At 43.2% G+C, this 24,260-nt stretch overlaps 1 protein-coding gene across 1 annotated transcript; it reads right to left on the reverse strand.

The window, feature by feature from the left end:
• Positions 1–5,461: 5,461 nt before the first annotated feature.
• Positions 5,462–22,326, reverse strand: LOC129357636 (U4/U6 small nuclear ribonucleoprotein Prp4-like). Its single transcript, XM_055026726.1, is given in 18 exon segments — positions 5,462–5,598; positions 5,666–5,772; positions 5,867–5,985; positions 6,071–6,178; positions 6,383–6,505; positions 11,416–11,505; positions 11,577–11,655; positions 11,658–11,699; positions 11,789–11,847; positions 11,915–12,009; positions 12,848–12,941; positions 13,056–13,135; positions 14,510–14,597; positions 14,690–14,751; positions 14,754–14,875; positions 14,978–15,102; positions 15,104–15,154; positions 22,218–22,326. Coding segments are annotated over 17 exon segments (1,524 nt in total). The 5' UTR covers positions 15,148–15,154; positions 22,218–22,326; the 3' UTR covers positions 5,462–5,511.
• Positions 22,327–24,260: the final 1,934 nt, after the last annotated feature.

A 24,260-nucleotide genomic window follows, 5' to 3' on the forward strand; every position in this document is an offset into this window, starting at 1 on the left:
GTAAAAGCTAATACATTTCGAATGGTTCGTATCTGACGCTCCCAAACACCACCAGCATGACTTGCTGATGGTGCATTAAAATGAACTCACATTGATTTTCTGCCAGGAAGACTCCAAATGTTTAGGACCACATTGTTTAAACTCATTTTGGGCTCCTACAAAATTTCTTCCTTGATCACAATATATCTGGCGAACGGCTCCTCTCAAACTAATGAAACAGCGCAGGCCATTAATAAAAGAATCTGTGGACAAATCCTCCAACATTTCAATGTGAACAGCTCTTGAATAAAGGCAGGTGAACAACAACCCATACCTTTTGTATTCCTTACGATTTCTTTTAACAATAAAAGGACCAAAACAGTCCATTCCACAATAGGTAAATGGTGCAGATGCTTCCAAGCGTTCTTTTGGAAGCTCAGCCATAAGTTGTTCTTCCACTGGACGTCTGATCTTCCTGCACTGCACACATTTATGAATCATCTGAGCCACCAACCTGCTGCAGCCAATAATCCAAAACCCATTAAGCCGGACCTGCATTTGAGTTTGACCTCTGCCCTGATGACTTACTTGATTGTGACAGTAAGACAAAATAAGATGAGTAACATGGCTGTGTTTTGGCAAAATCAGTGGATATCTAAAATCTTCACTAAGAGATGAATGTTTTAATCGTCCACCAACTCGCAGCAGTCCATCTTTTACAATAGGATTCAAATTGAACAAAGGGCTAGAACGTGGAAGGATGTCTCCCCCTTTTAACAACCTCATCTCGGAGCCAAAAGCCTGTTCTTGTACAAGTTTCACCACTGATTTAACAGCATCTTCCCGTTCTTTAACACTCACCACGTTTGAATAGCATTTGTTGTGGCATCCAAGTCTTTTGATTCTGGCAACAACTTTAATCAATTTTGACCAAGATGAAAACTTAGTGAAACGTTCCAAAAAATCTGGAGTGTCATTAGCTGTTGTTACAAATGTTTGAATAGATTTAACCTCTGGGTCACCCACTAAAAGAGCAGGATAAAATTTTAACTCCCGGTTAATTTCCTTTTCCCACAAAAATTCAGGACCTGTCAGCCAATTGGTTGTTAAAATCTCAGAGGCAGTTAACCCTCTCGAAGCATGATCTGCTGGGTTTTCAGTAGTGTCGACATGATTCCATTGACTCGGATTGGTGTTTTCTCTGATTATTTGGACTCGATTTGCCACAAATACTTGAAACCGTCGTGCTTCATTATTAATATATGATAACACTACTTGTGAGTCTGTCCAGAAAAACTCAGCGTCTATCTTCATGTCAAGTTCTGATTTTAACAGAACACTCAACCTTGCAGCAACCAGTGCAGCTGAAAGCTCGAGACGAGGAATGGTTGTAATTTTCAAAGGAGCGACTCGAGCTTTAGCCATGATCAAAACACAATGTATTTCACCCTTGTCATTCTCAAATCTGAGATAGGAACATGCACCATATGCTCGGCTGCTAGCATCTGAGAAGTGATGCAGTTCTGATTTGACAATCCTTCCAAATCCATCGGGATGATAACATCTCGATATCAATAACTTCTTCACATCCTGAAGGCTAAACTTCCACTTCTCCCACCGTACAAGTAAGTCTTCAGGCAGAGGGTCGTCCCACCCAATACTTCTGCAGCACAGATCTTGCAAAATGCATTTTCCCTTCATAATGAGTGGGGAAAGTAATCCCAATGGATCATAGATTTAAGCTATTACTGACAAAATACCACGTCGTGTATCAGGTTTGTCCCTCAGGTCAATATGAAAACCCAAACAGTCCTTTTGAACATGCCATCGCATACCTAAAATATGTTCAGCAAGTTTTGAATCAGGTTTAAGATCAGCAGAAACTGTACTTGTGGCTCTCTCAGATGGATTCACACAGTCTAGGACTTCAGGCCTATTAGAATTAAATTCATGGAGTCTCAGACCACCTTCCTTGCACAGTTTCTGCATCTCAGTTATTAATCTGGTTGCATCATTAGCTGTAGGAACACTTATTAGACCATCATCAACATAAAAATTATTCTCCACAAATGCTGCTGCAGATGGAAACTTTAATCTCTGCAGTTGTGCCAAATATTTCAGACCAAAATTAGCACAGCCTGGAGAGGAGGCAGCCCAAAAAGGTGGACCTTCATTTGATATTCTTTAGGCTCACTTTCCAAATCTCCTTGCTCCCACCATAAAAACCTCAGGTAACAGCGATGGTTAGACGCAACATAAAACTGGTGGAACATCCTTTCAATGTCACAAGTAATAGCCACAGCTTCTTTTCTGAAACGCAGGAGGATTCCAGTTAAAGAGTTGATCAAATCTGGACCAGTCAACAAAGTATCATTCAAGAGATGCCACGAAATTTAGCTGAGCAGTCAAAACACTACCCTTAACTTATCTGGTTTCTTTGGATGATACACCCCATGATGAGGCAAGTACCACACAACCATCATTGGCATTTTCCTCAGAAACTAGTTCAGCATCTCCATTAATGATAGACTCCATAAATGTTTTATAATGATTGTAGAACTGATCATTTCTCTTTAACCTTCTCCTCAGATGTTGTAAACGAACGGTAGCCAGCGTCTTATTGTTTGGCAACATAGGAAGGCAGGATGTTTTAAATGGAAGGGGCATCTCCAAATGGCCATCATCTTTCTGTATAATGTTTTCGCTCAGAAGTTGTATGAACCGAATGTCATCTTGGGAAACACTTCTTCCTTCTGAACCCCTTTCATTAAAATCCAACTCCAAAGCTCTTAAAACATCAGAAGTTAATGGAGTGGGCATTTCTTTCACCATCACTCTGTGTACATATCTTTGGTTTCCTTGCCGATCTAAATGTGGATTAATTGCCCCAATAATACTCCAACCAAGAGCAGTCTTCTGAGCAAAAGGTTCATTTTCCCCACCAACAACAACTTCCAAGGGAGCCAAAGCAGAAGGACAGTCAAAACCAATAAGTAAACCTACTTCACAATTTTGCAAAGCAGGCATTTTGCCAGCTAGATGTTTAAGATGAGGCCACTGTAATGCTGTACTTCTACTTGGTATGCAAGATGTATCAACAGGAATAAAGTCACGTGTATATGTTTGCCGCAACTGTATACAAGTATCAGAGAAAAAACTCCGAACCTGCAAGCCATACACATTTGACTTGAAATGGGTGTATCAACAGAAACCATGGTACTAAGTTTTAACTGCACTGGTTTGGTTTCAACAGTCAAGTTTCTCACAAGATCTTCTAAAACAAAGGAGGAGTCACTCTGAGTATCAAGGAGTGCATATGTAAGTATTTCCTTCCCAGGATCCTTCACAGAGGACAGGAAACTGGAACAATACTTGATGTAGCAGAAATGTTTCGGATGAGTGCATGAGATAGAACACTATGAGAAACCTGAGGTGTTTCTTCTGGAGTTATGGAACACTGCTGAGCAACATCATGAGATCTCACTCTCTCCTTGTGCAAACAAGTAGGATGATGCCGTCTACACTCCTCACAAACATGCCGCGTTTTACAGTCTTTCAATAAATGACCTTTCCTTAAGCATCCAAAACAAAGATGGTTTTGATATATAATGATCTTTTGTCTTCCATTGATTTAACTGCAAATTTAGGACATTTAGCAACACTGTGTGACATGTCTGCACAACAAGCAGTTTAGATTTTAAACCATGAACACTTTCTTGTTTCTTAAACTCCGTACTGGTGTTAAGAACCTTTGCTTTCCTGGAAAGGTCATTTGAAGAAGTTCTAGACTTTAACAAAAATGGAGAAGCAACAGGGTTACATACTATACGTGCTTCCTTTTGTATAAATCTAGAAAAACATTCAAAGGATGGATATTTTCCACATGCATCAAGTACTTCAACAACAACTCTACTCCATTTACGTACAACCCAGTCTGGTAACTTCTTCAACATCTTATGATTTTCTTCACAGTCATTTAAGATGGACAGTCCCTTTACTTGAGGCATAGCCTCTTCACAACCTTTCAAAAAGTCAGCAAAATCTCTGAGAGACAATGGATCGTTTGGTGCAATCTTTGGCCATGACATAAGTTTATCCCTAAATGCTTTCTGGATGACAAATGGGTTTCCATACCTATCTTGTAAAACTGACCAAGCACCTTCATATGCGTCCTCAGAGCTTCTGTAAAGAAACCTTCTACAGCCTTTCGGGCTTCTCCTGAAAGATAACTTTTCAGATACAACATTTTTTCCCCAGCAGAGATGGATTTTGAATCAATTAAAGTTGTGAATGATATCTTAAAGTATCACAAATTTCAAAGGGTCACCAGAGAATATAGCAGGTTCAGGAACAGGAAGGCGACTTAAACTCAATGAGCTCGTTAAGGCTTCAGCCAAGTTCACTGCAGGAATCTCAGCACAAACATGAGGTGGTAGAATTGATGCAACCCTTGCAGCTTTATGACTTGGGTGTTTCAGTGTTTGCTCTGATTTAACCTCAGACTTAAAATCAAGATTTCCCTTTTCAACACCATCTTCAAGTCTGCTGTAAACATCAACCCGAGCAGCAGCCATCTTAACTTCCATGTCTGTTTGCATTACCTTTAACTTCTCTTCATCAAGCTGCTGTAGCACTTCAGCTTCCTTCTGCTTCATTTCTGCCATAATCTGGGACTCATGACATTTCCAGTCACATTCAAGTTTACTGACTTTAGCATGCTGAGCTTCAATCTCCAATATTGATCTAACTTGAACCCTTTTGGCTGCAAGATCAGCTTCTGCCATTACACGCCCCTGAGAAACCTTGGAGCTAGTAATTGATGAACTGCAGGGAGAACTTTCAATAGACGCTTCTCCAAAAACAGATTGATATTCATCTCTATTTAAGACTTCTCTCACTCTTTCCTTTTCAACTTCTTGATTAAAGTTTTCTTCAACAATACCCCTTTCTAAACGCTTACACACAAGATCATAAATCTCATTTGTTAATATAGTACAGGCATCTAGTTTCTGCACAATATCTGGAGTATTTAAAAAATTACGTTGAAGAAACTCATAATTCTGTTTCACTTTATCAAGACTGTTCTGGACTTGCTTATTTATTTCATCCAGATTCTCCTCAGAGCAGAAACCCTTTAGTTTCTTCCTTGCTTCTCTTGCAGTTTGTTTCCAGGATGGGTTAGTCATAAAGACACATTTTTTGTTGTGCTATTAAATGTATGGATGGTTTTGTGTGTCTTTGAATCACTATAATTACTTTCAGAGAGCTGCTTGATCACTTTAGCTCAGTCAAAGTAAATCTACTTCAGAAGGATGTTCCACATTATTCATCAGGATTCCAGCAACATGGGAGGAGAAAGAATCTGCTGATGAAACCATCAGAGAGTGTAGAGCCGCATGACAAGCTATGAAAACATGAGATATTGAACCTCTACTGGGATCATTTTGCACTGGGATCAATAATAGATAACAGAACTGATTGATCATGTTTCAAAATCTTTATTAGAAAAAACAAAAAGTGTCACTGATGACATCACTCTGACAGCCAGAGTTTGAAGGTTCGGTCATAGGAGCAGGTGGCGATCAGCTTGCCGTCAGGTGACACATCCACGCCCATCACCTGGAAACATACAACCAATCAGGACGCAGAGCTCAGATGGCCCAATCAAAGCCCGGGGCGGTCCTACCTTCCCCTCGTGTCCAGCTAACGTCTTCAGCGGCATCCAGCCCGGGTGGCTCCAAATCTTCGCTGTGTTGTCGTAAGCTCCGGTCAACAGGAAATGACCGTCAGTGGCTGCAGAGGACGTGAGGTCAAAAACACAGGAAGTAATGTCAGAGATACAGGAAGTGAGCTCACACTGAAGAAAAATGCTTTGGTTTTTTTTTACGTTGGAATCGGACAGCGGACAGCAGGTTCTGGTGGGCGGGGACTGTGTACAGGCACTTCCTGTTGCGCAGCTCCCACACCTTACAGGTGTTGTCACCACTTCCTGTGGCCAGGTGATGGCTGCAGGAACAACCAGAAAAAGATGATTGACTGACGGCTCCTCTGATTGGCTGGTTTTCTGCTAACTGTCGTGTCATTGGCTGACCCGTTAGGACTGAAGTGAACGCTGTAGATCTCCTTCAGGTGCCCCTCCAGAAAAACCACGCAGCGCCCCGTCCTCAGGTCCCACACCCTGCCGAAGGCATCGAGCCCTCTGATTGGACGAGAACAGGCAGAATTAATGGATGACAGAGAAGCTGATCAACAATCAGACATATTGACGATCATAAAGATACTTCATAAACGATCCACTGAAAATGGCATCAGATCAGAAATAATTAGACCGAGAACGTCACAGTATTACAACGTACTACACAGTATTACACAGTACTATGCAGTACTACAGAGTATTACACACCCTGTAGCGGCCAAGGAGCCATCAGGATGGAAGCTGATGTCATGAACTCCTTTGCTGTGACCTTCCTGGTGGAGGATTTCCTCCTGCAGCTCCAGATCCCAGAGACGCCAGGAGCGGTCGTAGCTGCACAGAGTACTACAAGTTACTACAGAGTACTACAAGTTACTACAGAGTACTACAAGTTACTACAGAGTACTACAAGTTACTACAGAGTACTACAGGTTACTACAGAGTACTACAAGTTACTACAGAGTACTACAGTTACTACAGAGTACTACAGGTTACTACAGAGTACTACAAGTCACTACAGAGTACTACAGGTTACTACAGAGTACTACAAGTTACTACAGAGTACTACAAGTCACTACAGAGTACTACAGGTTACTACAGAGTACTACAAGTTACTACAGAGTACTACAAGTTACTACAGAGTACTACAGGTTACTACAGAGTACTACAAGTCACTACAGAGTACTACAGGTTACTACAGAGTACTACAAGTCACTACAGAGTACTACAAGTCACTACAGAGTACTACAAGTTACTACAGAGTACTACAGGTTACTACAGAGTACTACAGGTTACTACAGAGTACTACAGGTTACTACAGAGTACTACAAGCTACTACAGAGTACTACAGAGTACTACAAGTCACTACAGAGTACTACAGGTTACTACAGAGTACTACAGGTTACTACAGAGTACTACAGGTTACTACAGAGTACTACAAGCTACTACAGAGTACTACAGAGTACTACAAGTCACTACAGAGTACTACAGGTTTACAGAGTACTACAAGTTACTACAGAGTACTACAAGTCACTACAGAGTACTACAAGTTACTACAGAGTACTACAGGTTACTACAGAGTACTACAAGTTACTACAGAGTACTACAGGTTACTACAGAGTACTACAGGTTACTACAGAGTACTACAGGTCACTACAGAGTACTACAGGTTACTACAGAGTACTACAGGTTACTACAGAGTACTACAAGCTACTACAGAGTACTACAGAGTACTACAAGTCACTACAGAGTACTACAGGTTACTACAGAGTACTACAAGTTACTACAGAGTACTACAAGTCACTACAGAGTACTACAGGTTACTACAGAGTACTACAGCTTACTACAGAGTACTACAGGTTACTACAGAGTACTACAGTTTACTACAGAGTACTACAGAGTACTACAGAGTACTACAGGTTACTACAGAGTACTACAGGTTACTACAGAGTACTACAGGTTACTACAGAGTACTACAGTTTACTACAGAGTACTACAGAGTACTACAGAGTACTACAGGTTACTACAGAGTACTACAGGTCACTACAGAGTACTACAGGTTACTACAGAGTACTACAGGTTACTACAGAGTACAGAGTACTACAGGTTACTACAGAGTACTACAGTTTACTACAGAGTACTACAGGTTACTACAGAGTACTACAGGTCACTACAGAGTACTACAGGTTACTACAGAGTACTACAGGTTACTACAGAGTACTACAGGTTACTACAGAGTACTACAGGTTACTACAGAGTACTACAGGTTACTACAGAGTACTACTACAGGTCACTACAGAGTACTACAGGTTACTACAGAGTACTACAGGTTACTACAGAGTACTACAAGCTACTACAGAGTACTACAGAGTACTACAAGTCACTACAGAGTACTACAGGTTACTACAGAGTACTACAGTTACTACAGAGTACTAGTCACTACAGAGTACTACAGGTTACTACAGAGTACTCTGTAGTACTCTGTAGTACTACAGGTTACTACAGAGTACTACAGGTTACTACAGAGTACTACAGTTTACTACAGAGTACTACAGAGTACTACAGAGTACTACAGGTTACTACAGAGTACTACAGGTCACTACAGAGTACTACAGGTTACTACAGAGTACTACAGGTTACTACAGAGTACTACAGGTTACTACAGAGTACTACAGTTTACTACAGAGTACTACAGGTTACTACAGAGTACTACAGGTCACTACAGAGTACTACAGGTTACTACAGAGTACTACAGGTTACTACAGAGTACTACAGGTTACTACAGAGTACTACAGGTTACTACAGAGTACTACAGGTTACTACAGAGTACTACAGGTTACTACAGAGTACTACAGGTCACTACAGAGTACTACAGGTTACTACAGAGTACTACAGGTTACTACAGAGTACTACAAGCTACTACAGAGTACTACAGAGTACTACAAGTCACTACAGAGTACTACAGGTTACTACAGAGTACTACAAGTTACTACAGAGTACTACATCACTACAGAGTACTACAGGTTACTACAGAGTACTCTGTAGTACTCTGTAGTAACTACAGGTTACTACAGAGTACTACAGGTTACTACAGAGTACTACAGTTTACTACAGAGTACTACAGAGTACTACAGAGTACTACAGTTTACTACAGAGTACTACAGGTTACTACAGAGTACTACAGGTTACTACAGAGTACTACAGGTTACTACAGAGTACTACAGAGTACTACAGGTTACTACAGAGTACTACAGAGTACTACAGGTTACTACAGAGTACTACAGGTTACTACAGGTTACTACAGAGTACTACAGGTTACTACAGAGTACTACAGTTTACTACAGAGTACTACAGGTTACTACAGAGTACTACAGGTCACTACAGAGTACTACAGGTTACTACAGAGTACTACAGGTTACTACAGAGTACTACAGGTTACTACAGAGTACTACAGGTTACTACAGAGTACTACAGGTTACTACAGAGTACTACAGGTCACTACAGAGTACTACAGGTTACTACAGAGTACTACAGGTTACTACAGAGTACTACAAGCTACTACAGAGTACTACAGAGTACTACAAGTCACTACAGAGTACTACAGGTTACTACAGAGTACTACAAGTTACTACAGAGTACTACAAGTCACTACAGAGTACTACAGGTTACTACAGAGTACTCTGTAGTACTCTGTAGTAACTACAGGTTACTACAGAGTACTACAGGTTACTACAGAGTACTACAGTTTACTACAGAGTACTACAGAGTACTACAGAGTACTACAGGTTACTACAGAGTACTACAGGTCACTACAGAGTACTACAGGTTACTACAGAGTACTACAGGTTACTACAGAGTACTACAGGTTACTACAGAGTACTACAGTTTACTACAGAGTACTACAGGTTACTACAGAGTACTACAGGTCACTACAGAGTACTACAGGTTACTACAGAGTACTACAGGTTACTACAGAGTACTACAGGTTACTACAGAGTACTACAGGTTACTACAGAGTACTACAGGTTACTACAGAGTACTACAGGTTACTACAGAGTACTACAGGTCACTACAGAGTACTACAGGTTACTACAGAGTACTACAGGTTACTACAGAGTACTACAAGCTACTACAGAGTACTACAGAGTACTACAAGTCACTACAGAGTACTACAGGTTACTACAGAGTACTACAAGTTACTACAGAGTACTACAAGTCACTACAGAGTACTACAGGTTACTACAGAGTACTCTGTAGTACTCTGTAGTAACTACAGGTTACTACAGAGTACTACAGGTTACTACAGAGTACTACAGTTTACTACAGAGTACTACAGAGTACTACAGAGTACTACAGTTTACTACAGAGTACTACAGGTTACTACAGAGTACTACAGGTTACTACAGAGTACTACAGGTTACTACAGAGTACTACAGAGTACTACAGGTCACTACAGAGTACTACAGAGTACAGGTCACTACAGAGTACTACAGGTTACTACAGGTTACTACAGAGTACTACAGGTTACTACAGAGTACTACAGTTTACTACAGAGTACTACAGAGTACTACAGAGTACTACAGTTTACTACAGAGTACTACAGGTTACTACAGAGTACTACAGGTTACTACAGAGTACTACAGGTTACTACAGAGTACTACAGAGTACTACAGGTCACTACAGAGTACTACAGAGTACTACAGGTCACTACAGAGTACTACAGGTTACTACAGGTTACTACAGAGTACTACAGAGTACTACAGAGTACTACAGAGTACTACAGGTTACTACAGAGTACTACAGGTTACTACAGAGTACTACAGAGTACTACAGGTCACGACAGAGTACTACAGGTTACGACAGAGTACTACAGGTTACTACAGAGTGCCACAGAGTACTACAGGTTACTACAGAGTACTACAGGTTACTACAGAGTACTACAGGTTACTACAGAGTACTACAGGTTACTACAGAGTACTACAGTTTACTACAGGTTACTACAGAGTACTACAGGTTACTACAGAGTACTACAGAGTACTCCAGGTTACTACAGAGTACTACAGGTTACTACAGAGTACTACAGGTTACTACAGAGTACTACAGTTTACTACAGGTTACTACAGAGTACTACAGGTTACTACAGAGTACTACAGTTTACTACAGGTCACTACAGAGTGCTACAGAGTACTACAGGTTACTACAGGTCACTAGAGAGTGCTACAGAGTACTACAGGTTACTACAGAGTGCCACAGAGTACTACAGGTTACTACAGAGTACTACAGGTTACTACAGGTCACTACAGAGTGCTACAGAGTACTACAGAGTACTACAGGTTACTACAGGTACTACAGAGTACTACAGAGTACTACAGGTTACTACAGTACTACAGGTCACTACAGAGTACTACAGGTTACGACAGAGTACTACAGGTTACTACAGAGTGCTACAGGTTACTACAGAGTACTACAGAGTACTACAGGTTACTACAGGTTACTACAGAGTACTACAGAGTACTACAGGTTACTACAGGTTACTACAGAGTGCTACAGAGTACTACAGGTTACTACAGGTCACTAGAGAGTGCTACAGAGTACTACAGGTTACTACAGAATACTAGGCAGTGCTACTGCTTACTATAGGTTACTAGAGTACTACAAGTTACTAGGCAGTACTGCAAAGTACTACGCAGTACTACATGTTAGTACACAGTGCTCTGGTCCGGTTCTGGTCCCGGTTCTCTTACCAGGTGGTTCCCAGGAATCTTCCAGACGGATGCCAGGAAACTCTGGAAACCCGATCACTGTGACCCTCAATGTCCGCCACTGGCTCGTCACTATGGCGACCACAGAAACATCGTCGTTGGTTGTTTCCATAGCAACCAGCCCTCTTCCCGACTCCGCCCACCTCTCCAGGTTCCACAGCTTCACCGTCCCGTCGGCGGCGCAGGACGCCAGGCTGACGTCTGACTGGTCCAGAGAGACGCGGCTTGCGGGCGGAACGCCACGGCGCCCACGTTGGTGTTGTGTCCTGCAGCCAATCGCAGCGAGGCAGGGAAAGGGCATACAGTCAGCATTTAACTGGACTCAGACATAAACAGAAGCAGGAAGCTCCGCCACCTCTCAGGGTCCGGATCAGGGCGCAGTCCGGGACCGACCACAGCTTGCACAGGCCACTCCTGGAGGGGATAACACGCTAGCATTAGCCTCAGAACAACAACAGCAGTCAGGGGGCGGAGCTCTTACCAGGACGCCGTGACGAGCATCTTGGAGTCCGGACTGAAGTGGCAGAAACTGATTGGCCGATCGTCTCCAATCTGACTGCAGAAGTTGTTCAGATTCTGACAAGGAAGAGGAGGAAGAGGAAGAGTTCAACTGAGATCAGGTTGGTGGGTTAGGGTTAGGGTTCCCTGTCTGAACAGTTTGTGACCCAGAGATACAGGACCTGCACTTCAGACCTCAGACACCCAAAGACAGAAAAACTTGAGTGCATCAGATTGGACTTGTGACTCTGAGTTAGCAGCCGGGTTTCTGTTTTAATTAGCAGGTGCTAATCCATGTAACCAGGGTTCTGGACTTTCAATAAAAGGCAGAGCAGGAAAAGAATCTCCAGTTTGGGTTGTGGAGACTCACATGGAGAAGTCTTCCTGGCTCCGCTCTCCGTTCGTTTGAGTGAACTGAACTTGAATTGTCTTTGTCCTTTTTCCAGTGTGTGAGAATGTCCAGGTGAAAAAACCTGACAATTTAACTGGTTCAGCCGGTTTAATCTGGATTTAACTGGATTGTACTGGGACAGAAGTGGTTTAGGAATCAGATCTCACTGATATAAACTAACCTGAGTGAAGAAATATTTAACTGGATTTCAAATGTATTAAACTGGTTCAAACATGAGTTGAACTGGTTTCTTATACCAGTAGAAAAATTGGACTGAACTGGTTCCAGAACTGGGCTTAGTCTGGTTTATAGAAAGAAGAACTGAACCAATTTATCTGCAAAATGAAACAAACTGGTTCAACTGGATTGAACTGGGGTGACATGGATCTGATGGGTGCTTACACAATATGTCTGCTTCATTTTTTTTCTTAAAAATCTTTAAATAAAAAGTCGTTGCAGGAATATCAGGCCTAATTCCCCCGGTTCCATTCTGGGCCCGGTCCATAACTCGCGGTACCGACTCACCCTCAGCGACTTGTGCAGCTCCTGCTGGCGGATCGTCTTCGTCGCATCGGAAACCTCCTTCAAAGCCCGTGCAGCTTCCAGACGCCTCATCGCCCTGATGGACCAATCACAGCAAGATGTTGTGGATCTCAGCCAATAAGAGGCTGCTTAGGGTCCGGACCCTGTGGAGCAGCCAAGGAGCTGATTGGTCAGTCTGCTGATGACTCACCGTGGCAGAGAATATCTGGCCAACCAGAGGCGAGCTTCCTTCAGGGAGGCGGGGCCTTCGTGGTACCACGTCTGCAGACACTGTGATTGGTGGAGAGAAACAAAGATTTACATTTCACAGAGCAGATGCTTCAATCGGATGAGAATTCATTGAAGCGATCAATCGGCTTGCAGTACAGAGCTCTACGCAGTACTACTCAGTAGTTCCCAGTTTCCCCCAGTGAATGATAGGCCTGGCAGCCCGCCAGGCTTTACTAGCCCCACCACCAGGCTAACCCTTGCTTGTTTGTTTTTAGGAAAATAATAACTGGGGGAAAAAATCTCTATTTTTAAAGCCGGATTGCAAGTTTCACTGGAGGAGCAGATTTATTTTTATAGAAAATGAAAATATCTTCTGTATCTTTATTGATAGAAGATATCTATAATAGAGATTGGGTTTTGGAGACTCACATGGAGAAGTCTTCCTGGCTCCGCTCTCCGCCCGTTTGAGTGAACTGAACTTGAATTGTCTTTGTCCTTTTTCCAGTGTGTGAGAAAAAGGACAAAGACAGTTCATAGTTTATAGTTATTGAACCAATCACACAGCTGGCGCCTCGAGCTGCCGCCGCGCCACAGGAACAGCACACAGACTGACCTGTATGATATATACATCAGCCCAGTGAGGGCGGTTATTTTCTTTCTATATCAAGGTAGGAGCTTAAAGCGAACCTCGTTCGCTCTGGTTGCTCAGCTCTGTGTGAAACGCAGGAACAACTTGTAGTGGCTGTCAGAGCTGAGGGTTGAGGAAGTGTTGAGAATGATTTATATTTGTGAAAAAAGAACGACGTGGCTCTTTTCCATCTCAATGTGATCATTTATGGCCCCTGAAGCCTTGGGGCCGGAAGGAGCCGCTGAGTTAATGTGGGTTAGCGACTGTCACACAAAAGTCGCCGAGCGGCTGAATAGGGGAATCTTTGTTGACGCGCCAGATGATCAAAAACGCAATCCAAGTTGCATTTAAGTTGATTTATTTTGCCAATATCCAAAGCGGCACAGTGTCCACACAGCATAAAAACGGATCCGTAGAAAAAACAGTGAATAAAGACAAAATGTGCTAAATTGAAGCGGTCAGCCAAAAAATAGACCTTCCCCCATCACCCACTCACTAAGTCACCCAAGTGAGCAACAAGTGATCTATAATCACTAACGACACCACGTGATCCCACTACGCCTGTCCACAACAATGTGGATTAAACAGACGTGCAAATAATTGATATTCATTTCAATTGTATTTATGATTTGTTGTTTTTAAGACTAGCTGTGGGTTTAAATATTGTTTCACTGGAGATGTTTTCCTGGAACATAATTACCCAGTAAGATTTGTACTTTTCCTGTCTAAGACCTTAAATAAAAAACATGGCGGAGGCCCCGCCCACCCGCCAGGCTGAGTGGGTTTTCTGGGGGACCCTGCAGTACCTCGTCCCGTGACCTCTTGGCTCTCTCTTCGTCCTTCCTGGATCTCTTCAGGGCGTCTGGACCCACAACAGACAGAACGCTGCGCAGCCTGGACAGAAAAACAGTCAGTAAGGAGCCAATCAGTCGGCCCACCCTGGACATAAGGAGCCTCCTTATTGGCCATCATCAGGCCCCGCCCACCTCTCTCGGCGGTCGGCTGGCCCCTCTCCAAACAGCGTGATTGGCTCTCCCAGCGCCCGCAGAGGCCGGCCTTCACCTCGGCATCGTCGGTGGAGACGGTGATCTGTCGCGCTCGCCGCCGCTCAAACTCGGCCAGCGCCTCCAGCTGGCGCTCGCTTACACGCTCCTCCATCTCCATGGTCTCTCCTGCAGGGAATCATGGGAAATGGAGTCATCGCGGAGTGCTGCCAGCCAGTGGTCAGGCTGTATGTCCAGCTGGCAGCGGCACCACCTGCCTGTGGAACTCACCTGATGAGATGTTGATGTTTCCTGCTCTGATGCCCGCCTTCAGCGCATCACTTCCTGCGGCAGCGCTACTGGCCATCTCCATGGTGATGCGCTGACGCTCCTTCTCCTCCAGGCTGCCGTAGAACACGGCTCTTCTTCATGGCCGGAGCAGAGTCTTCCTCGTCCGACATGCCGACCCTGTGTAACATAGATAATGTTGTATAGATTTCCACTTGTCATTACTTCCGAGTTTGGGTTGATGTGCAATGGGTGAAACAGCGCCCCTGCTGGTGGTTGGCAGTGTTAAATATAGTGAACACAGACATCTGGTTGCCAGTTCATGAGATGATGTAGGTTCACTGAGTTTAACGGTCCAGTAAAATGTTCTGGTAGTTTGATGCTAACACAAAACTATCCTCGTAAGGTGCTGACTGCCTGTGATGAACCTGGTTCCTGATTAGTCCATATTCTGTTTCGTACAGATAAACCACATTTTATCTCATCCCGACTCCTGATCCCTATTCACACAATGCAGAGCTGATGCGAAACCATTATAATTAAAGAGGTTACATCTGCAGGGATAGAAGAAGTCCTAAGATGGCGGAGCACAGGTTCTGGCATTCAGCGATTCTTTACCAACAGTTAGTCCAATATGAGCTTTAGCCAAATTTTAAAGGTTTTCTTTCTCTTAGTTTATAGCACCCATTCTACCACCCTTGATGGAGCTGCTGCTTCTCCAGCTTCAACGGGCGAGAGGCAAAGTCACCTGGACAGAACGCCAGTCTGTCGCAGGGCAACACAGAGACAGACAAGACACACACTCACACACACATCTAGGGAGAATTTAGAGACACAAGTTAACCTGTCAGTCATGTTTCTGGACGTGGGAGGAAAGTGGGAACCAGAGAGAACCTGGAGAGAACCCAGCATGCACAGGGAGAACATGCAGGCTCAGTTCCAAGACCCGGGCCGGAAACTGAGGCGACTGTGCAGCCATAGTTTAGCATTCTTTACAAAATATTTCATCCTTCATTTTGAATTTTTTGCCGTCTGGGAGTTTATCTACAGAGGCGAGCACGACAGACCACGACTATAACCGGTCGACTCTTCTAGATGTTATTGAAGACATTGATCCTTCTGGTGAAGAACAGAAGGTGACTGGGATCACACAATAATTAAGAACAAAAGAGAGAAGAAAATGAAGCTACAGTGGCCTGAATGTAAGGAGGACACAGCTAATGCTAGTCTTCCTGCAACAGGAGAACTCAACACAAAGATGGACAATCAGACTGACATTTTAAAAAGCATTAAAAAATCATATCAAAGCTAAAACTGTTGCCATTGAAGCAATAATAAATCCATACCAGAGCTTCCAGCTACGATTAACCTTCTGAAACAAGAAAAACTCGGTGATGAAGATCTCCTGGAACCAGGCTCGTTACAAGAGACGCTGGAACCTGAGGGAGACCAGATGGTCGATGAGAACCTAAGGGAATCCATCACTGGGATCCTCACTGGGATCATCCTGGGATCCTCACTGGGATCATCCCAAGATCCTCACTGGGATCATCCCGGGATCCTCACTGGGATCATCCTGGGATCCTCACTAGGATCATCCTGGGATCCTCACTGGGATCATCCTGGGATCCTCACTAGGATCATCCTGGGATCCTCACTGGGATCATCCTGGGATCCTCACTGGGATCATCCTGGGATCCTCACTGGGATCATCCTGGGATCCTCTCTGGGATCATCCTGGGATCCTCACTGGGATCCTCACTAGGATCATCCTGGGATCCTCACTAGGATCATCCTGGGATCCTCACTGGGATCATCCTGGGATCCTCACTAGGATCATCCTGGGATCCTCACTGGGATCATCCTGGGATCCTCTCTGGGATCATCCTGGGATCCTCACTGGGATCCTCACTAGGATCATCCTGGGATCCTCACTAGGATCATCCTGGGATCCTCACTGGGATCATCCTGGGATCCTCACTGGGATCATCCCAAGATCCTCACTGGGATCATCCTGGGATCCTCACTGGGATCATCCTGGGATCCTCACTGGGATCATCCTGGGATCCTCACTGGGATCATCCTGGGATCCTCACTAGGATCATCCTGGGATCCTCACTGGGATCATCCTGGGATCCTCACTGGGATCATCCTGGGATCCTCACTGGGATCATCCTGGGATCCTCACTGGGATCATCCTGGGATCCTCACTGGGATCATCCTGGGATCCTCACTAGGATCATCCTGGGATCCTCACTGGGATCATCCTGGGATCCTCACTGGGATCATCCTGGGATCCTCACTAGGATCATCCTGGGATCCTCACTGGGATCATCCTGGGATCCTCACTAGGATCATCCTGGGATCCTCACTGGGATCATCCCAAGATCCTCACTGGGATCATCCTGGGATCCTCACTGGGATCATCCTGGGATCCTCACTAGGATCATCCTGGGATCCTCACTGGGATCATCCTGGGATCCTCACTGGGATCATCCTGGGATCCTCACTGGGATCATCCTGGGATCCTCACTGGGATCATCCTGGGATCCTCACTGGGATCATCCTGGGATCCTCACTGGGATCATCCTGGGATCATCCTGGGATCCTCACTAGGATCATCCTGGGATCCTCACTGGGATCATCCTGGGATCCTCACTGGGATCATCCTGGGATCCTCACTGGGATCATCCTGGGATCCTCACTAGGATCATCCTGGGATCCTCACTAGGATCATCCTGGGATCCTCACTGGGATCATCCTGGGATCCTCACTAGGATCATCCTGGGATCCTCACTGGGATCATCCTGGGATCCTCACTGGGATCATCCTGGGATCCTCACTAGGATCATCCTGGGATCCTCACTGGGATCATCCTGGGATCCTCACTAGTCCTGTCTCCATGGAGATCTGTTGACAGATCGGAGCCGCCGTCGCTCCAACAACCGACCCAGAGCTTCATGTTCGGTTCGGGATGCGAACTGCAGGATGAGGCCTGGAGGAAACAGATGCTGAAGTTTGTAAGGAAAAGCAGATCAGCTTGAAGGAGGACAGGATGAAACCTGGAGGAAGGTTTCACCCTGACGACCTGCACCCTAACCCACCGCCATGTTGCTTCCCCACTGGTTGGTATCTGTTTAAAGGGCTAATGCGCTATCTGTTTAAAGGGCTAATGCGCTATCTGTTTAAAGGGCTAATGCGCTATCTGTTTAAAGGGCTAATGCGCTATTCCTTACAGCTGTTACTGGCTCTCATCTCATTCCTGCTCAGCGTTCCTGGCAGTTCCTGTTTATTTCATGTTATCTTTACTTTCACTTAATACAAGAGGTTTAAAAAATATTGTTAGGGTAGGGTTAGGCTTAGGGTTTTAGTTCTGGGTTATGATTTATAAAGGTTCTTTGTTGGATCATATCAGTGATACACAAGGCCACTGGGTAACTAATAGTGGAGATTGGTGGAAACAAGATCATTTTGGTGTGTGTATATGGACATAATAATAAAGCGATAATAATATATTTTTTCTGACCTAATGATAAAACAATGGAAAATAAAATATTGCACTGATCAGGTTATCTTAGGAGGAGATTTTAATGCAACTCCAGATGGATCGCTTGATCGTCTCCCCTCTAGGGGGCAGCACCACATTTATAATGATATCTTCAATATTCCTGGTTCAATCCTTCCGGAAACGGCCAATGCTCTAGGGCAGATTACTGGTTAATCCCTCATAATCTGGTAAATAATATTTCAAACTGTGAAATCTCAGCGGCTCCTCTAACAGATCATTGCTCTGTTACCTTGTTTCTCTCTCTGAATGAATGTAAACCTTCAAACTTAGCTTGGAAGTTTAATAGTAATCTCCTGGATAATAACAGAAACTGATTATTAAGTGAAGGCCTGGATTTAATCCACACAGCAATTAGAAATTGTTCTAGTGATCTTTATTGTTCCAGGTATTTAATGCCAGTGTCTGTTTGATGGAATTCAGGAGTCTGTTGAAAAAATGAATCTTGATTTTAAAAACCTTTTGGATTTGAGACTCGAAGAGACGAAGCAACACAACAAACAGTAAAACTCCTGGATGAGACGCTGAATTTCTACTTTCTGTTGAGAAGATTTATGAAAACTATTACTTGAGGCCCTGCTGGATGAATTTCAGACAATAATGTTTCCACCATGAAACAAGGTCTGATCCACGAAACAAAGATCCTTTATCACAAGACAATTGGAGACCTGTCACTCTGATTATAAACTGTAGATCATTACCATGATTAATGAATGCCAGTCAGTTCTTAAGTAGCTCAGTTTCTCTGTCAAGAATCAGGCAGGGCTTCCCAGTTTCACCACAATTATTCACATTAACAACTCAAACGCTGGATGTTATGTTTCTGACAGAAACATGGTTGAATGACGATAATGACCAAACTCTACTAATTGAATCAATGCCTCCTAACTACAATTTGTTAAGTGAGAATAGAAAACATAAAAAAGGAGGAGGCGTGGCTTCTATATTAAAGAAAACCATAAATTGTAGTAAATTTCTTTGGGTCATTTCACATCTTTTGAGTATCTTGGAATTCAGGTTAAAGGCTTCAAACGAACTTTGACACTAACTTTATACAAAACTCCAACATATGTGGAAAATTTCTTTACTGACTTGAATGATATTCTTTCTCTCATATGCATTGATTATGATTGTTTAATAATTGTTGGTGATTTCAACATTCATGTGGACAAACCCGAAAACAGAGGAGCAAAAAAACTCTCTGATATTTTAGAAAATGTTGGTTTAACACAACATGTTAAACAAGCAACACACACTCAAGGACACACACTGGACCTGGTTATCAGTAAGGGTGTGAATATTTCCAATGTCTCTGTAACTGATGTCGGCCTGTCGGATCACTTTGCTGTTATCTTTGAAGGTTCTTTATTCTTTGACCCACTTGGACAAACAGCTACTGTCACAAAACGTTCCTTCATAGAAAACAGCAGAAACATTTAATCAAATCTACTCTTCCTCCGCACCCTTAAGCTGTAATGATGTAGATAAGTTGGTAGATGATTTTCAGTCTAAAGTTTCATATATCATTGATTCTATTGCTTCAATTAAAGTAAAGGTTGTGTCTGGTAGGAAGAAATCTCCATGGAGAAAAGCACAAACAGTTCGATCTGCAAGACAACTCTGTCTCAGAGCAGAACGAAAATGGAGTAAAACTCATCTTCACGTTCATAACGACATCTATGAAGAAAGACTACGTAACTATCACGCAACACTAAAACATGCAGATGTCATAAACAAAAACATGAACAATGCTGGAGCTTTATCCATTTTAATGTTTTTCTCTCAGTATGTAGGGTTAGGGTTAGTAATGCAGTCGGGGCATCTTGTCCCAGAAGCATGGTGCAGCGCACTCTTCCTCTTGCCCATATGGAAGACGCTGCCACAGAGCACAGCCATTCACATCAAACCTCTTAACGAATCATCAGATCTCAGCGATCGACCTGTTGTTAGTTTAACTTCTTGTTGGGTTAGAATTATTTCTGGATTGTTGTAGGTAACATATTTCTAGAGGGAGAGACGTTTGGAGCGGCGCTGACCGGCTTCACTTTAGAGAAGATCATTTCTTATTATTCTTTGGATACTTAAGGTGCTCGTCTAACCTGATGTCTTTTGTGTAAGTTGGCCTGCTACTGTTTCAGTTTTAGCTCAGAAATGTTTTTGTTTAGTTATGCTTGATGAAAAGCATTTCCTTTTTCTGGTTTTGTTTAGAGAAGAGGAGTTTCTATTGTCCAGCCCTGTGGCTGTTTTAAAGGACCTGTCTGTCCGTTTTATTGAGCTTGATAAATAAAATAAAAAACTAGAAGGAGAGTTTTTCTTTTCTTTGCTTTATTCACCAGGGATTTTGTTTGGGAACACCTGGGTGGATTTTGTTATATTTGTGGTTTTATTATTATTATTCCTCCCCCAAGCAGACTAATTTTATTTAATTGGGTAATAATTTTTTCAGCTATAAGGTTCCCAGGGGCAGCATAGACTTCAAGTGAGGTCATTCTTGTACTATAAAATAAACTGTGACTATTTATCAATCACATTAAATGCATGTAATTTTCAAGCAGCGCCTCTGTTAATCTGTGACTGTAAAGAGGATCTCAGGTTCTCTTCACCCAAGGCCACATTAATAAACAGAAGCAAAGAAAAGGTCTGAAACAGTACCAGACGATCCCTGGTCGGAACCAGAGGCTGGATCTGCAGTTCTGACCTGTAACTCGGAACCAGTCTTCTGAAAGCAGGGCTTTGGGGCTGTTGAAAATGGACTTATTTGGCGGTGTGTATGTCACTTTAAGAGCTCAGGGAGCCATCTAGGTGGGCTTCGCTCTGATTGGTTCATTGTTGTTATCTCAAGCTACAGTTAGTTGTCGACAGAGCACATGTTCAGTTTTTCGTTGGAAAGTAATGATTGGAAGCCGTTCAGAGCTGTTGTTTCAGAGATTGGAGTGCGTAATAAATAAAAGTTGAATCATTATTTAATCAAGATTTGTTTATCTGTACACCTTAAACATATACATTATAGTAGTTTAAAGAGTTACGGTTATGATAATGTGATTTGTAGTTTGTTATCATTTGCTGCCATCTACTGGACAAGTTGGTAATAGCCGTTTGTAATGAGCGAAAATAATAGCTCCTATTTGTTTGTCCTTTGTATTTTGTAGACCACTCTCATTTCTATTAAAGGAACTCAAAACCTGAAACGTTTTTATCATTCCTTACCGAATGCTCGTGGTGGCTGTCATATTAAAGAACAACAAGTAAAGGGAGCACAACAGGGGCCAAGGTTCAAGTTTAAGTCCTTTTAAACCGCCTCTCGCGAGACATCTGCTTCTTTTTACCCGCGAGCAGTTTCACTGTGCGCCACACTCGCGAGATTAAGGTACCAAGTTTATGGGCCTCTTTCTGAATAAAACAATCCGAGTTTCAATCCGGGACGAGGAAAATCAGAGCCAGTAGAACCAGTTACGAATTTATCATCTGTGTTTTCGAAAGTTATTTGGTACATATACATAAAAAAAACCACCAGGTGCTACTAACGTGAAACTTGATTCTTCTCAGTTTAGGGAAATTTAGTTTCAAGGCGGTTAGCTGCGCCGCAGGGGCATGCGCATCCAGAAGACGGTTTTCCGTTATTCTTCCGACAGAAGCTGATTTTAGTGATTGTTTAGTCTATTTAGGAGTTGAACTCACCGCTACAGAAGAACGAAGCTGAAGAGTCTCTTAAATCTTGACCCGGATGTAGAATCAGCTTCCGGGTCAGAACTACTTCTTCCGGTGTGTATCTGCTGAACGCCGCGTTATATCGCCGCGAAAGCAGCTTGTCTGTCAGATAGTGACCAGGTGACGGCGGCGCACGGAGGCCCCGGTCTGCAGGTAAACTCCTGGACCCTCTGAGGTCACCTGGAAACCAATTTAACCAGTTAAACCAGCGGTAGAGGCTTTTCATCGAGCTGGACTCTGGAGGAGATCGGAGCGAAGGTGCCCACAGCTGTGCCTGATCAGAAAACCGCAACAAATTAGTTGCTGTGGTGCTGAAGGTTGTTGGTTCCGATTGGACTGCAGGCTATCTGTAGATCCCGTCCGGTTCTGTTTGAAGATTAAATTACGGGCGGATCCGATGTTTGTAGTTTAAACCGAACAGGACCGGTTTATAACTCAGATTCCGGTTCCGATCTGAAAAGCTGTAGCTTCAATCGGTTGATCACTTGTGGAGTGTGTTAACATCCCGGTTCCGTCGGTCCGGATCCTCATGATCTCACTAGAACAGCAGCAGGTCTGTGACCAGAAGGGGGCGCCAGTCGCTTCAGTATTTCTGTTCTCATTTAAAACGCAGCAAGCCTTGATTGTTGTGGTGAAAATGCAGCTGCATTAATTAGTTCCTGGTTTATTAAGATGAGACCACGCCCACAGAGCGCCTGCCTCAGCTGTGACCAGTTTATCTGGAACAGCTCTTGATCCTGACCAATCGATGAGCAGCAACTTGTTAGGGCTATCTAGTGGATGATCTGCAGAAATCTAACCTGGCCTTCCAGGTTTTTCACATGACACTATTGGGTCATCAGGGTTCATTCAGGACAAACGTATTGATCGTTTATTGATCAAACTGTTCTGTTATGTTCAGGAGCCGCCTGGAGCGAAGATGCTGCGTAGGAAACCGACTCGATTGGAGCTGAAGATCGACGACACCGAGGAATTCGAGAGCGTTAAAAGGAGCTGGAGGTTCAGTCAACCCCTTATCTGACCCCGACCCGATCATCATGTCAGTTTCTCTCTTCAGGCCACGAAACGAGAGAGGAAGCGGGGCCAGGAGCTGGAGTGAGCGGGCTTCTGTCATTGGTGTTGATATGATTGGGGGCGGAGCCTCTGCGTCCTCCACAGCTGCTTCCAGGGCGGAGCTTATCAACGAGCGAATTGGCTACAAGCCTCACCCCAAACCAGCGACGCTCCCGACCTTATTTGGAAGTTTACAATTTTAATAGTTTGGACAGATTGAAGAGGCTGTTGGTTTATTGGTTTATTTGCAGATAAATTTAGTCAATAGGAATCCAGCAGCTTTTAGCACTGCAGTAAAATAGACCATTCAGAAACAGCGCTGTCGACACCTGCAACATCATCCAGGAAGTGCGACAACCCGGACTGCTGCTGCATCCCAGAATTCATCGCTGCATGTGACATTTTCAGTTAAATGGCAAATTATGGCAATGTTTTTGTTTTCTTTCTAGAAAATTCTAATAGTTCAGTAAGGCACACATTATTGAAAAGGTTTGAGCAGAAAGAAGAAGAAGAAATAAGAGATAAATCACAAACCGAGGAAAGTAAATTCTTGCAAATGCAAGAGGAATTTCAAATCTTAAATTAAACTTTCAACATCTTAGAAAGATTGGGATTTTATGGTGGAACTCAAATTATTTCACTTTAAAAATGGAGGAATCTTTAAAAAGTAGTTTTGTGGATAAAAATGTAGCCAGAGTATTAAATCGTTAATATTATAATTTAACGTGTCATTCCGTTAGACGAAATTTTATAATATTAAAACATAAAGATGGAATAGATTTCTCATGCAATATCAACTTCTGAAAATCTTTCTAAAAATATTCATGATGTTGCAATTAAGTCTTTCAGTCACAAATATCTGAATTTTTATGTTCTTGTCAGAAAGTTGCTACAAGGACAAACTTCATATATAATTTAGATTTTTTTTGTGGAAGTGGAATAGAACTCTATTTGGTTCTT

This window comes from Poeciliopsis prolifica, unplaced genomic scaffold, assembly GCF_027474105.1.
Source record: "Poeciliopsis prolifica strain line A6 unplaced genomic scaffold, Auburn_PproV2 SCAFFOLD271, whole genome shotgun sequence".
In the NCBI taxonomy this organism is placed as follows: domain Eukaryota; kingdom Metazoa; phylum Chordata; class Actinopteri; order Cyprinodontiformes; family Poeciliidae; genus Poeciliopsis; species Poeciliopsis prolifica.